Below are 13,381 nucleotides of genomic sequence, written 5' to 3'. Positions count from 1 at the left end.
TGACCGAAAATAGATGGAACTCCTAATCTGGAAATAATTAGTTTGGAATGGTCAGCTTTTTTGTTTTTTAAAGGTAATGATCCTTGTTGCTTTCTTTTGTATCAAAAGCACATTCTTGCAGCCTGCAGAATGGCCTGCAGTAACAGCCCATAGCTGATATGACTGTGGAATACTGTTAATAGGTACGGTACTGGTGTGGTATAAAACTTTTTATTTTCCTCAAGAACCACAGGACCTGTGAGATTTTGGAACATAGGCCTACATGTTTAGTGTATAGGTTAACTTGGTATGAATGAAAAAGGCCAGAAGCTTAACAGCTGCTGTGTCAACCAGTGCTCTAGTATCATTCTCCACTTTTTAGAATAAAGTTGTGTCATCTGCAAACTGCAAGTTAGGCCCATTGGATACATATAATTAAAAAACAACAAGGGCCCTATTACGGACTCCTGTAGCTTGCCATGTATTAACTTCATTTCATTTGATTCTGCTCCTTGAACTGATACAGTGTGTAGTCTGTTATTTAGGTAGGCTTTGATAATTTGTAGAACAACAGCCACAGTACCATGTGATTTTAGCTTGCTGAGACTGGCCTTATGTGTGATACAATTAAATGTCTTACTAAGGTCACAGAGTACCAATGCTATCGACTACCTGTCTTCAAAACCCTGACTGTTATTTGAAATTAAGTCAAGTACTGCTGTTGTAGTTGACCTGCCTTTCCGAAAGCCATGCTGTGTATCATAAAAGAGGTTATTTCCTTCAAAATAAATTAATAGCTGATCTTTCATTATGTCTTCCATCACCTTGGCTAGCACTGGTGTTATAGATATAGGATAGATATAGGTCTGTAGCTTGATGTAGTTTACCTTTTTTGTAAACTGGTACTGTGTGTGCTACTTTACGTAAGTCTGGAAATTCCATGGCAGGGAGGCATTTATTTATTACTGCTGGCCATGGATGAGCTATTATGCAAACTACAGTTGTCAATATATTTCAGGACATGCCGTAAATAGCAGGGGTCCCTGAGTATTTGTTGTCTTTTACTATTTTTATTATGTCTTTTGGATACACACTCATCCACATTACAATGCTAAATTTATTTCCAAATTTCGTAGCAACTACAGGACCTGTTCTGAAGTTATGAATTTCACCTGCTGTGCTTTTTACTGTGTTTATAAAATATTCATTAAAATCATCTGGACTGCAAGAATTAGAGCAAGAGGCGGACGTTTGCCTATATTCATTAATCAGATCCAATGTTGCGTTGCAAGGATTGTGAGCTTATTCAATAAACCCAGCATTGCTTTCCTTCTTTGCTTTCTTTACTTCTTTTCTGTACTTCCTTTTAGCCTTTAGGTAATTGCAGTATAGTCTGTCCTTGATACCAATATCTTTAGTGCATTTGACTTTTTCGTTAGGTGTTGAACTATGCATTTTATTTTAGCTGATCTAAAGGTACACCAGCTCTTTCATTTGACAGTTTCGCGTGTGTATTTTGATTTGGAAATTGGATGTCTCGTGGGTTTTACTGGAAAATTTTCATCAGATCTGACTTTAAGAATCTGGAACATGGAACTGAATGTATTATTTGGTGCCAGTTCTTCACACATTTGATGCTGGTCTTCAGAAGACACCGCAGTTTTCAAATCATCTAAATTTTTATTTGTAATAACCCTACTTCTTAAAATGTAATTTGGATGCCAGCTGGCAATTTGTTGAGTACTTACTGAGTTTGTCCATAGCTTCATGATTACTGCACTGTGACCAGCAAGCATAGGGTTGACCACACTTTCTCTGTAGTCCCAACTGTTTAGGTTTGTAACAACTGTATCAAGACAGACATCTCCTCTTGGTGGTAGATAACTTGCCACAAATAGTCCATAGCTTCTTATTAAGTTCATAAAAATTCTCTCTTTGTTACTGCCATCCCCAGTATGGATGTTGAAGTCTCCACACAAGGCAATTTTTGCTCCTAGGTGCACTAAATGAGACAGACAGCTTTCCAGTTTGTTGGTGAAGTTTTCAAAATTGCCATTTGGGGAACAGTGCTCAGAAACAATGACACTGGCAATTTTAGAGTGTAGAAACTGTAAAGACAACTGCAGAATTCTATGTCAAAACTTTCCGAGTGGTTTAACAAATGCAAAATAGGTTGCAGTAAGTGTACAAGCAGAAAATAAGCCGGCTATATGTTTCAAATTTAATAATTTATTTCATCCATATGATCAAAACTGTTTACAAAGAAAGGCTGAAAAACTTAATTATGGAAAATGTATTACAAATTTCGGCGATCTGTGGGTTCAGCAGCACTTGAAATGGGATAAATATGTATGCACCTTGTCAAAGAATCTCTGTGTGCTATGGTATGGGTATTGCGTGTTAGTTTATTAAAAATAAACAGTTATGCAGGCATAGACCAACATTCATTACATCACATTCAAGTTGTCATGACAGAAAAAGGGGTGCACCATACTGTGACTAAATTTTTTGATAACTTACCCAGTGATATAAAATATCTGACAGACAGCAAAGTGAAATTTGAAAACAAACAGAAAAAGATTTTCCTTGACAACTCCTTCTATTCTGTAGAAGAATTTCTATTACTGTAATGTATAAAAGTTGGTGGGTTGCAATTACTGACATCTGGATGTTTAATAATAAAACTTATAAATGTTCAGCATGTAGCCATATTTACAAATAAATTTGCAGTGCAAATGTAAAATGACTCATTCCACATAATTAAGGTTCATCAAGAAAAGATCCGTGGAACATGAAACTAACTAACATACTATGCACAGTTCCATTCACTGCTTCACTATGAAATTTTCTGTGAAAATTTGTTACATTATGCCCTATTAATCTATCCAGTATTATCTGTACAGTCTATGCTGTATAATAGTATTAGATCAACAAATATAAAATACAAGTACTTAGACAATATGCGCAGTAAAAATTGTGATTTCAGTCATGTATTCTCGGTTTACATTTTATCATATGCTATTTATTTACTCATAAGTAACTGACTAAGCACTACTACTTAAGAGGTCTTGTATTGTGTAGCAGGAAGAGCAAGGAAGAAATAATTACAGTGTTGTCACCTGTCTGCAAGACAGAAACTGAATTTAGCAGAAAATCATTTTAAACTTTCAAATGGCCCACCAAGTATGCAACTGAAGGCAGCATTTTCTCACTTGCAGGAGTCACGATGTGGCTTTGTTGTGCTTGTGATGGCCGTCTACTGGATGACAGAAGTTCTCCCACTGCCCATAACTTCACTGTTGCCTGTCGTCTTGTATCCAATGCTGGGCATACTCAGTTCCAATGATGTCTGCATTCAGTACCTGAAAGAAACCAACATGATGTTTGTAGGTAAGTATGCATATACAGCCGAGTAGTTGCTTGTGTTTCTGATTGCTTTTCTTGACTCGTCTAACGGCAACTATCATTCATATCTCAAACTATGCCACAGCAAATCTACAATTAAATTAGCTCTGAAGAAAGACTTTAAATGAAAACTGAAAAAATTCAGCTGTCATCTTCTGCCCAACACTGTCATTCAGATGCGGTATGGAAGGGCTGTTGTCAATTTTCCAGGCCTTGCAGCCACTACTTCTCATTCAAGCAGCTCCTCAGTGGCTGGCTGGACCCTATTCTATTCATACCCCCAAGGAAAAATCTCTGGCATATTAGGAATTGGACCTGGGTCCTTGGCATGGCAATCAGATGCACTGACCACTCAGCTGCAGAGGCAGATACTCTGAGCTCAAATACATTTCGCAAAATGTCTGCCTCCATGTAGGATCATTCAGAGTTTGTAAGGGATCCACCTCAGTCACACTGTAGAGTCTTAACCACTGCTGGATGACAGTCCTCACTGATTTCTGAGGACTCTGTGGGAAGCTTTTATACACTTAGTTGACTTGAAACTGACTTTCAGTGCATCTTTCCTCTTTAGCACAAATGCATTTTCTGCTGCAAATATATTTATATTACATTTTTATTGAGATATCTGAAGGCATAATATCTGAATGCCAAGTTGAAACACAAGAACATTCTCTCTTTGTGTTTATGGAAGCACACAGCTACAGTTAGTAATTACACCATATTCTCCAATAAGAAAAATGTATGCATGCTTCTCTAGATAACTATACAATTCAGTGGCAGTATCATAATTTCTAACTTCCCTCTTTTATATTGTGGTAAGATTGTGCATCAGTGTTGGTGATAATATACTTTTATTAAATCATCAAATAATTTATAATCATCCTATTCTTTGTATTTATGGCTACATCCAAATTCCATTAGACAACATGGTGTGCTTTGTGTAGTGCACCTCATACCAGTTGTATCTAAACCTTATCCCATTTGCTCACAGATAACATGTGGCAAGAATGATTACTTTAAAATCCTATACAGTCATTAATCTTTCTAATTTTATTACTGTATTCTCTACATAATATCGCATGGTTGCGATGGTTGCAGGTAATATTAAGAGAGCTTTTAATAGTATCCACAAATGCTGTAAAGAGCAACTATGTTGACATGTGAGTGTACAAATTCCATAGTCGTTGGAAGGCCTCAGCACAAATTTTAGTTGGCAACTTAAGAGGATATGCTTATTGTTCATTTTTTTAACTGCCTCTGTGTCTTTTAAGACACAAGTGCAAAGCACACAATTTTTCTTCTTTCATTCTTTCTTATTTATTTTTTATGGATTTGTTGATTCCATTTTGATTGTATCAAAAGCAAAATTCACTTGATAAAACTACAAAATTATGAGACTGATTGCTGAACAGTACTTACTTTCAGGAGGCACAATATTTAGTATTGTTGACAAACACATATAAAAGTGCATGATACAATCATGGCCTTCAGATCCTCCAGTTCATTATTTGGAGAGGAGGGAGGGATAGGTTAGAGAAGGTTGAAAAAGGCAGGGTAGTTCACTCTTACCCAGGATGAGAGGATCTCACCTCTCATGAGGGTGAGTGGACACAACGATCTTGCCCTGCTATCCACACAACAGGTAAGTCCCTCTCATCCTGGATAAGAGTGAACTACTCTGCCTTTTTTAACCTTCCCCAACATATCCCTCCTATTCTCCTCAAACAATGAATTAATCGTTCTGAATGCTAGAATAGTTTCATATACTTCTGTGTGTGTCTTTTAGCAGCACTAAGTACCTCACTGACAAAAAAGTGAAGTATCCGGAAGGTAAGGGGGAAATGAAGTGAAATTTCGTAGGTTGAAAAGATATGTCATGTTACTTCAATTACTACAAAACTGAGTCAAATTTACAAAGAAATTGGCAGTATGAGTTCACTTATTGATATGATGTTACACCCCACCTGGTCTGGATGTATGAGGTGTGACCAAAAAGTAATGGGAATTTTTTGATTTCATGGGCTTTATATATCTGATTTTCAAAATATTTTTTTGCCTTGTTGGTACACATGTTCCAGTTGTATGTTTGCTTTTCCAGCTGTTTTGAATATTTAGTTTACTATTGACAGCCAAAAAGGTTATGCATGCTTTCAAGCACTAGGTGAGTTTTTTCTTTTGGAAAAGATGGATCAAAATATTTGCATTAAATGTTGCTTTAAAAATGTAATAAATGGCAGCACTGCATTTGAAATGTTGACTGTGGGTTTTGGTGAATCTACTATGGGTAAGACAAGAGTTTACAAGTGGTGTAAATCTTACAAAGAGTGTCGAGATGTCGCTGAAGATAATGACAACCCTGTACACACTAACATGTCAGTTACTGACAGCGATGCAGAAGAAGTAAAAAGTTGGTTCTGGAAAATTGCTGAATCACCATCAGAGAGTTTGCTGATTATTTTGGCACATACTTTGGCTCATGCCAAGCAGTTTTTTCAGATGTTTTGGTCAAGCAATGTGTAGCAGCAAAGTTTGCTCTGAAATTTTTGGATTTCAACCAAAAATGACATTGCATAGGCGTCACTCAAGAATTACTGAATGAAGTTGACAATGATCCAGAAATTGTAAAGAAAATTATAAAATGTGACAAAACATGGGTGTGCTGGTATAACATTGAAAGCAAGATCCAATCGTCCCAATGGAAACTGCCTGAAGAGTCAAGACCTAAAAAAATCCGGCTAGTTTGATCAGATTTGAAGGTTCTTCTCAATTTTTTCCTCCATTACAATATGATAGTGCATCATGAATTGCTGTATTACAGTTGTATAGTCAATGACAAATACTACCTTCAAGTTACATGCTGTTTGTATCAGAACTGCAGCAAAACCATTTGTGGAAATTGCACCACAATCATGCTCCCACTCACACCTAAATGCTTGTTCATGATTTTTTGCAAAAAACAAAACCATTATGTTGCCTCAGTCACTGTATTCACTGGACATGGCACTCTGCAAGTTATTTCGATTCCTGAGGCTGAAGAGAACCATGAAAGGACACCGCTTTTCCACCATTTATGAGATTAAAAACAAAATTGCCAAAGGAGCTAAACACAATAATGAAAAGGAAGTTCCAGAAATGCTTCCAAGTGTGGAAAAAGCACTGGCACAAGTCTCATATCTGAGGGGGATTACTTTGTAGGGTAGGAAATTTATGTTGATGAATAAATAAAGATTCATTAAGAAAAACAGAAATTCCCATTACTTTCTGATCACACCCTGTATGCACTGATTTTGTTGGGAAGGATGTCATAAAACTGTTGTGTCTTCTCCTTAAGTAAGCCGGCCCACAACTGTTGTAACTGGTCCCTGATATCCTGGATGCTGCCGCTGAGTTAGAGTTGATGTTTGAGCTTATCTTACACGTTCTATCAGGGTCAGATGTGGGGATCTTGCTTACCATAGGAGTACCTCAACATCATACAGATAGTTCATAGAGACACCTGCCCTGTTGAAAAATGGCATTACAATACTGTTGAATTTCATGAGGATGTACAATATCTGTGATGTACCATTGATTGCATCAGAGTTGCCTCAATCACAACTAGCCATGACATTCAGTCATACCAAATTGCCCCTGACATCATGACGCCAGCAGAAACAGTTCTGTGCCTCTCCAAAAAACTGGAAGAATGAGACCTCTACCCAGGTCACCACCACTATCACTAGTGGTCATCATCTGCAGTAATGTGGATCTAGGATTCACCACTGAACACAGTACAATGCCATTCATTAGCAGATTGCATGTCCTGTCAAGTCACCACTCCAAATGCATCCATTTGTATTGTGGTGCTAATGGTCACTGTTGACCAAGATGGCCGCCGAGTAAGTGACGCCAGAAACCATTTCCAGAAAGTTAAGTGATTTAGACAGGAATATAATTTAGTTTAACGCCGACAACAAATTAAATACGTGCATTAGTGTATCGTTTAGTCTTGCCGTTAAACGTTTGACTGTTCTTTGCGTATTTTTTCAGAAAACACGAAAAGATCGTAACTTCGCGAAGTCGCGCTTAGGCTTAAGTTTTGTAAACGTGTTTGTTTCTTGTTTCACGGTAATTTAACTAGTTTCTCGGTAACAAATAAGTAAACTACCGTAAATAGCGTATAACTTCATTGTTTTAACACAGATTTCAGAAAAACAGCGTAACTTTATATCAGAAACTTGCCTATATACATTTGTTTATAGGCCTAATTCTCGTAAGGTTTTTGGAGAATCAAAGTTAAAGTATCTCGTTTAATTGCCCTTTTTTCATTCCATCGAGTGAAATATATAATAAATAGCGTATACCTTCGTTGTTTTAATACAGATCTCAGAAAAACAGCGGAATTTTAAATCAGAAACTTGCTTATATACATTTGTGAATAGCCTTAATTCTTGTAACGTCTTTTTTGATTTTCGGTAATTTAATTGATTTATTCTAGCTAAAGTATTATTTTTGCCATGAGTGAGAAGTGCCTGACTTGCCGTAGAGTTGTTAGTTCCGGGGTTTGGTGTGATGGATGCAGTAGTTTTTTTCACTGGGGGGACTGCAGTGGCGTGGGTGCTGGGAAAGTGGATCAGGCTCATCAGTGGTTATGTAGGATTTGCAGTAGAGATAGGAAAATAGTGGAACAGGAGGGGAAAATTGCTGCCCTTCAGGCTGAGCTAGATCAGGCTAGGGAAGATCTGGACAGGTTAAGGAGGGAGAACGGCAAAGAGAGGTGGGAAGTGGCAACAGGTAGCAGAAGGAACAGGCCTAGAACTAAGTCTGACAGTTTTGTGGTGAATGTCAAAAATAAGTTTGACCTGTTGCTTCAGTTAGAAACTGATGAGCCTCAAGCAGAGGTAGGTGTAGACAGGACACAACAAACTTTCAATAGTAAATTGAAAAAGAATGTAGGAAAGTCATCGAAAAGGAAGAAAGTTTTGTTGTTAGGCAGTTCTCATGCCAGAGGTGTAGGCCAACTTCTGCAGGAGGAATTAAGACCAGAATACCAGGTCACAAATTTTTTCAAACCAAGTGCTAGTCTGGATCAGGTGACAGAGGATTTAGGTTCACTCTGTAAAGGATTTACCAGGGAAGACACCGTGGTTATTGTGGGAGGGCCAGGGAACAGCATCGACAGAGATCCTGGGTACAGTATAGAGTGTGACCTGGTAAAGATTGCGTCGGCATCGAGACACACCAATATTGAGTTTGCATCTGTCCTGAGACGCCATGACCGGCCTCATTTGAACTCTTCTGTTGGGAGAGTTAATTTGGAGTTGGAACGGCTGCTTGGGTCGGGTGCGGGGGCTCATATTGGTGTGGTTCCTGTTGATTATCTCAGTAGGTGGGACTATACCAGGCACGGCCTACATCTCAACAGGAAAGGGAAGGGGAAACTGGCTGGGGTAATAGCAGGAAATTTAAGGGGGGGAGGCACTGCCATGAATGGTAAAATACCAGTGGTTACAGGTGTTGGAGCAGCACCTTTTTTAGGATAGGTAAGACAGAAAGATGTCAAGTTCTACGAGATGTCAGGATTGAAACAAATCTTCAGTTTAGGAAAGAAATTAAACTGCACAATTCTAGCACATTGGATCACCAATCACAGCTATCAATTATAAATTTTCACCAATCACCAGAAATTTTATCTCCACCAAGTTGTATCTCAGTCCTAGGTAATTGCATTGATGAATTAAAGTCACCCAACCCAATTGACATAATCTGCCTCTCTGAACACCATGTGACCACTGGTATAGGAACTAGGCCTAAGCACAATAAGAAACTCAGACAGGAGACTACTGCAAATGTTAGAATAAGGAAAGGTTCTCATAAAAGTATAATTAAAAATAATGTAAGTATATTTCATCAAAATATTGGGAGTTTAAAGAATAAAGTAGATGAGCTTCTGGTTTGCTTAGAAGATTTAGAAGCTGAGAATGAAATAGATATACTATGCCTGTCTGAGCATCACATTGTTGCTGATATGGATAAGGTAAATGTAAGTGGTTATAAGCTCTCTGCACATGTAATGAGAGAAAATATGGAGAAAGGAGGAGTTGCCATATATGTCAAAAGTTATCATTGTGCAAAAAGTATAGAAACAAAAAAGTTTTGTGTAGAGAAACATATAGAAGCATGTGCCTGTGAGCTTAAATTAAATAAAGGCACATTTATAATTGTAACTGTATATAGGTCCCCATCAGGAAATTTTCATCTATTTCTGAAAAATTTGGACTCCTTGTTGTGCTATCTGTCAGACAGGGGGAAGCAAATTATTATTTGTGGGGACTTCAATGTAGATTCTCTGAAAGAGGGTAATAGGAAAAATGACCTTGAAGTATTACTCGGTTCTTTCAATTTGACACCCGTTATTTATTTTCCTACTCGGGTGGTAAAGGATAGCAGCTCACTGATAGATAACTTCTTTATAGACCAAGATAAGTTTAACCAGATAAATGCTCAGCCTGTTGAGAATGGTCTTTCTGATCATGGTGCACAGCTAGTTACAATATATGACATAGCTCCATTCAGCAATACTAAACAGTCCTCCAAAGTAGTACGTTCAGTCAACGATTTAACAATTGCAAATTTCAGGGAAAGCCTACAGCAGTTAGACTGGGATGAGGTGTACCGTGAACCTGATGCCAATTTAAAATATAATTTATTTCATGACATTTTTGTAAATGCATTTGAAAACTGCTTCCCCAAGAAAATAGTTAAATATACTCGTAAGAAACCTTATAACAAACCATGGCTTACTAAGGGTATAAAAATATCTTGTAACCGGAAAAGGGAAATGTATCTGACAGCAAGAAAGAGTAGTGACCCAGAAACTATCAAAAATTATAAAAACTACTGTGTTATATTAAGAAAAGTTATTAAAAAATCCAGGAGTATGTGTATCATGTCTGAAATCAGCAACTCTGATAATAAAATTAAAACAATTTGGAATATTATTAAAAGAGAAACAGGTCAACCAAGAGCAGAGGAAGACAGTATTACCATCAAATTGAATGAAAACTTTACGAACAAAAAGTCAGAAGTTGAAAATATTTTTAATAATCATTTTCTAAATGTTGTGGATATAGTAGGATCCAGGTGTTCATTAGAAGATGCTAGGCTGTTAATGGAAGAGGCCATACCTATGCAATTTGATACAATTGAAATCTCACCCACTTCTCCTTCTGAAATTAGGAAAATAATAAACTTGCTTAAAAGCAAAAACTAACATGGAATTGATGGCATTTCCAGCAAAATACTAAAAGCTTGTTCTCAACAGATAAGTAAGATTCTCAGCCACCTGTGTAATAGCTCTCTGGAACAGGGCATTTTCCCTGATAGACTGAAATATGCTATTGTTATACCTTTGCATAAAAAGGGGGATAAATCTGATGTCAACAATTACCGTCCAATCTCCCTTCTAACAGCTTTATCCAAAATTTTTGAGAAAGTAATGTATTCAAGAGTAGCTTCACATATCTGTAAAAATGAAGTACTAACAAAATGTCAGTTTGGTTTCCAGAAAGGTTTTTCAACAGAAAATGCCATATATGCTTTCACCAGTCAAATTTTGAATGATCTGAATAACCGAACACCACCCATTGGGATTTTTTGTGATCTCTCAAAGGCTTTTGATTGTGTAAATCATGAAATTCTGCTAGACAAGCTCAAGTATTGTGGCATGAGTGGGACAGTGCACAAATGGTTTAATTCGTACCTAACTGGAAGAGTGCAGAAAGTTGAAATAAGTAGTTCTCGTAACATGCAAAGATCAGCACATTCCTCAAACTGGGGAACTATCAAGACTGGAGTTCCACAAGGGTCAGTCTTGGGTCCTTTGTTGTTCTTATTATATATTAATGACTTGCCATTCTACACTCCTGGAAATTGAAATAAGAACACCGTGAATTCATTGTCCCAGGAAGGGGAAACTTTATTGACACATTCCTGGGGTCAGATTCGGCACTAGTACAGTGTATATCCACCTTTCGCAGCAATGCAGGCTGCTATTCTCCCATGGAGACGATCGTAGAGATGCTGGATGTAGTCCTGTGGAACGGCTTGCCATGCCATTTCCACCTGGCGCCTCAGTTAGACCAGCGTTCGTGCTGGACATGCAGACCGCGTGAGACGACACTTCATCCAGTCCCAAACATGCTCAATGGGGGACAGATCCGGAGATCTTGCTGGCCAGGGTAGTTGACTTACACCTTCTAGAGCACGTTGGGTGGCACGGGATACATGCGGACGTGCATTGTCCTGTTGGAACAGCAAGTTCCCTTGCCGGTCTAGGAATGGTAGAACGATGGGTTCGATGACGGTTTGGATGTACCGTGCACTATTCAGTGTCCCCTCGACGATCACCAGTGGTGTACGGCCAGTGTAGGAGATCGCTCCCCACACCATGAAGCCGGGTGTTGGCCCTGTGTGCCTCGGTCGTATGCAGTCCTGATTGTGGCGCTCACCTGCACGGCGCCAAACACGCATACGACCATCATTGGCACCAAGGCAGAAGCGACTCTCATCGCTGAAGACGACACGTCTCCATTCGTCCCTCCATTCACGCCTGTCGCGACACCACTGGAGGCGGGCTGCACGATGTTGGGGCGTGAGCGGAAGACGGCCTAACGGTGTGCGGGACCGTAGCCCAGCTTCATGGAGACGGTTGCGAATGGTCCTCACCGATACCCCAGGAGCAACAGTGTCCCTAATTTGCTGGGAAGTGGCGGTGCGGTCCCCTATGGCACTGCGTAGGATCCTACGGTCTTGGCGTGCATCCGTGCGTCGCTGTGGTCCGGTCCCAGGTCGACGGGCACGTGTACCTTCCGCCGACCACTGGCGACAACATCGATGTACTGTGGAGACCTCACGCCCCACGTATTGAGCAATTCGGCGGTACGTCCACCCGGCCTCCCGCATGCCCACTATACGCCCTCACTCAAAGTCCGCCAACTGCACATACGGTTCACGTCCACGCTGTCGCGGCATGCTACCAGTGTTAAAGACTGCGATGGAGCTCCGTATGCCACGCGAACTGGCTGACACTGACGGCGGCGGTGCACAAATGCTGCGCAGCTAGCGCCATTCGACGGCCAACACCGCGGTTCCTGGTGTGTCGGCTGTGCCGTGCGTGTGATCATTGCTTGTACAGCCCTCTCACAGTGTCCAGAGCAAGTATGGTGGGTCTGACACACCGGTGTCAATGTGTTCTTTTTCCATTTCCAGGAGTGTATATTCATGAAGAGGCAAAGTTAGTTCTCTTCGCTGATGATACAAGTATAGTAATCACACCTGAGAAACAAGAATTAACTGATGAAATTGTCAATACTGTCTTTCAGAAAATTACTAAATGGTTCCTTGTAAACGGACTCTCACTGAATTTTGATGAGACACAGTACATACAGTTCCGTACAGTGAATGGTATGACGCCATTAATAAATATAGACCTTAATCAGAAGCATATAGCTAAGGTAGAATATTCCAAATTTTTAGGTATGTCCATTGATGAGAGATTAAATTGGAAGAAACACATTGATGATCTGCTGAAACGTTTGAGTTCAGCTACTTATGCAATAAGGGTCATTGCAAATTTTGGTGATAAACATCTTAGTAAATTAGCTTACTACGCCTATTTTCACTCATTGCTTTCATATGGCATCATATTTTGGGGTAATTCAGCACTGAGGAATAAAGTATTTATTGCACAAAAGCGTGTAATCAGAATAATAGCTGGAGTCCACCCAAGATCATCCTGCAGACATTTATTTAAGGATCTAGGGATATTCACAGTAGCTTCTCAGTATATATACTCTCTTATGAAATTTGTTATTAACAACCAAACCCAATTCAAAAGTAATAGCAGTGTACATAACTACAATACTAGGAGAAAGGACGATCTTCACTATTCAAGATTAAATCTAACTTTGGCACAGAAAGGGGTGAATTATACTGGCACTAAAGTCTTTGGTCACTT

The 13,381-nt window shown here is 39.2% G+C and overlaps 1 protein-coding gene across 1 annotated transcript in view; it reads left to right on the top strand.

The window, feature by feature from the left end:
* Positions 1-13,381, top strand: part of LOC124544728 (protein I'm not dead yet-like) — a 261,594-nt gene that overhangs the window by 184,630 nt on the left and 63,583 nt on the right. Inside the window, exon 2 of the mRNA XM_047123378.1 lies at positions 3,198-3,369. Coding sequence (XP_046979334.1) covers positions 3,198-3,369 — 172 coding nt within the window. The remainder of the gene's footprint in view (positions 1-3,197; positions 3,370-13,381) is intronic.

Source organism: Schistocerca americana, chromosome 8 (assembly GCF_021461395.2).
Source record: "Schistocerca americana isolate TAMUIC-IGC-003095 chromosome 8, iqSchAmer2.1, whole genome shotgun sequence".
Classification (NCBI taxonomy): domain Eukaryota; kingdom Metazoa; phylum Arthropoda; class Insecta; order Orthoptera; family Acrididae; genus Schistocerca; species Schistocerca americana.
The sequence above is the reverse complement of the archived record's forward strand: the minus strand, read 5'-3'. Positions and strand labels throughout refer to the sequence as shown.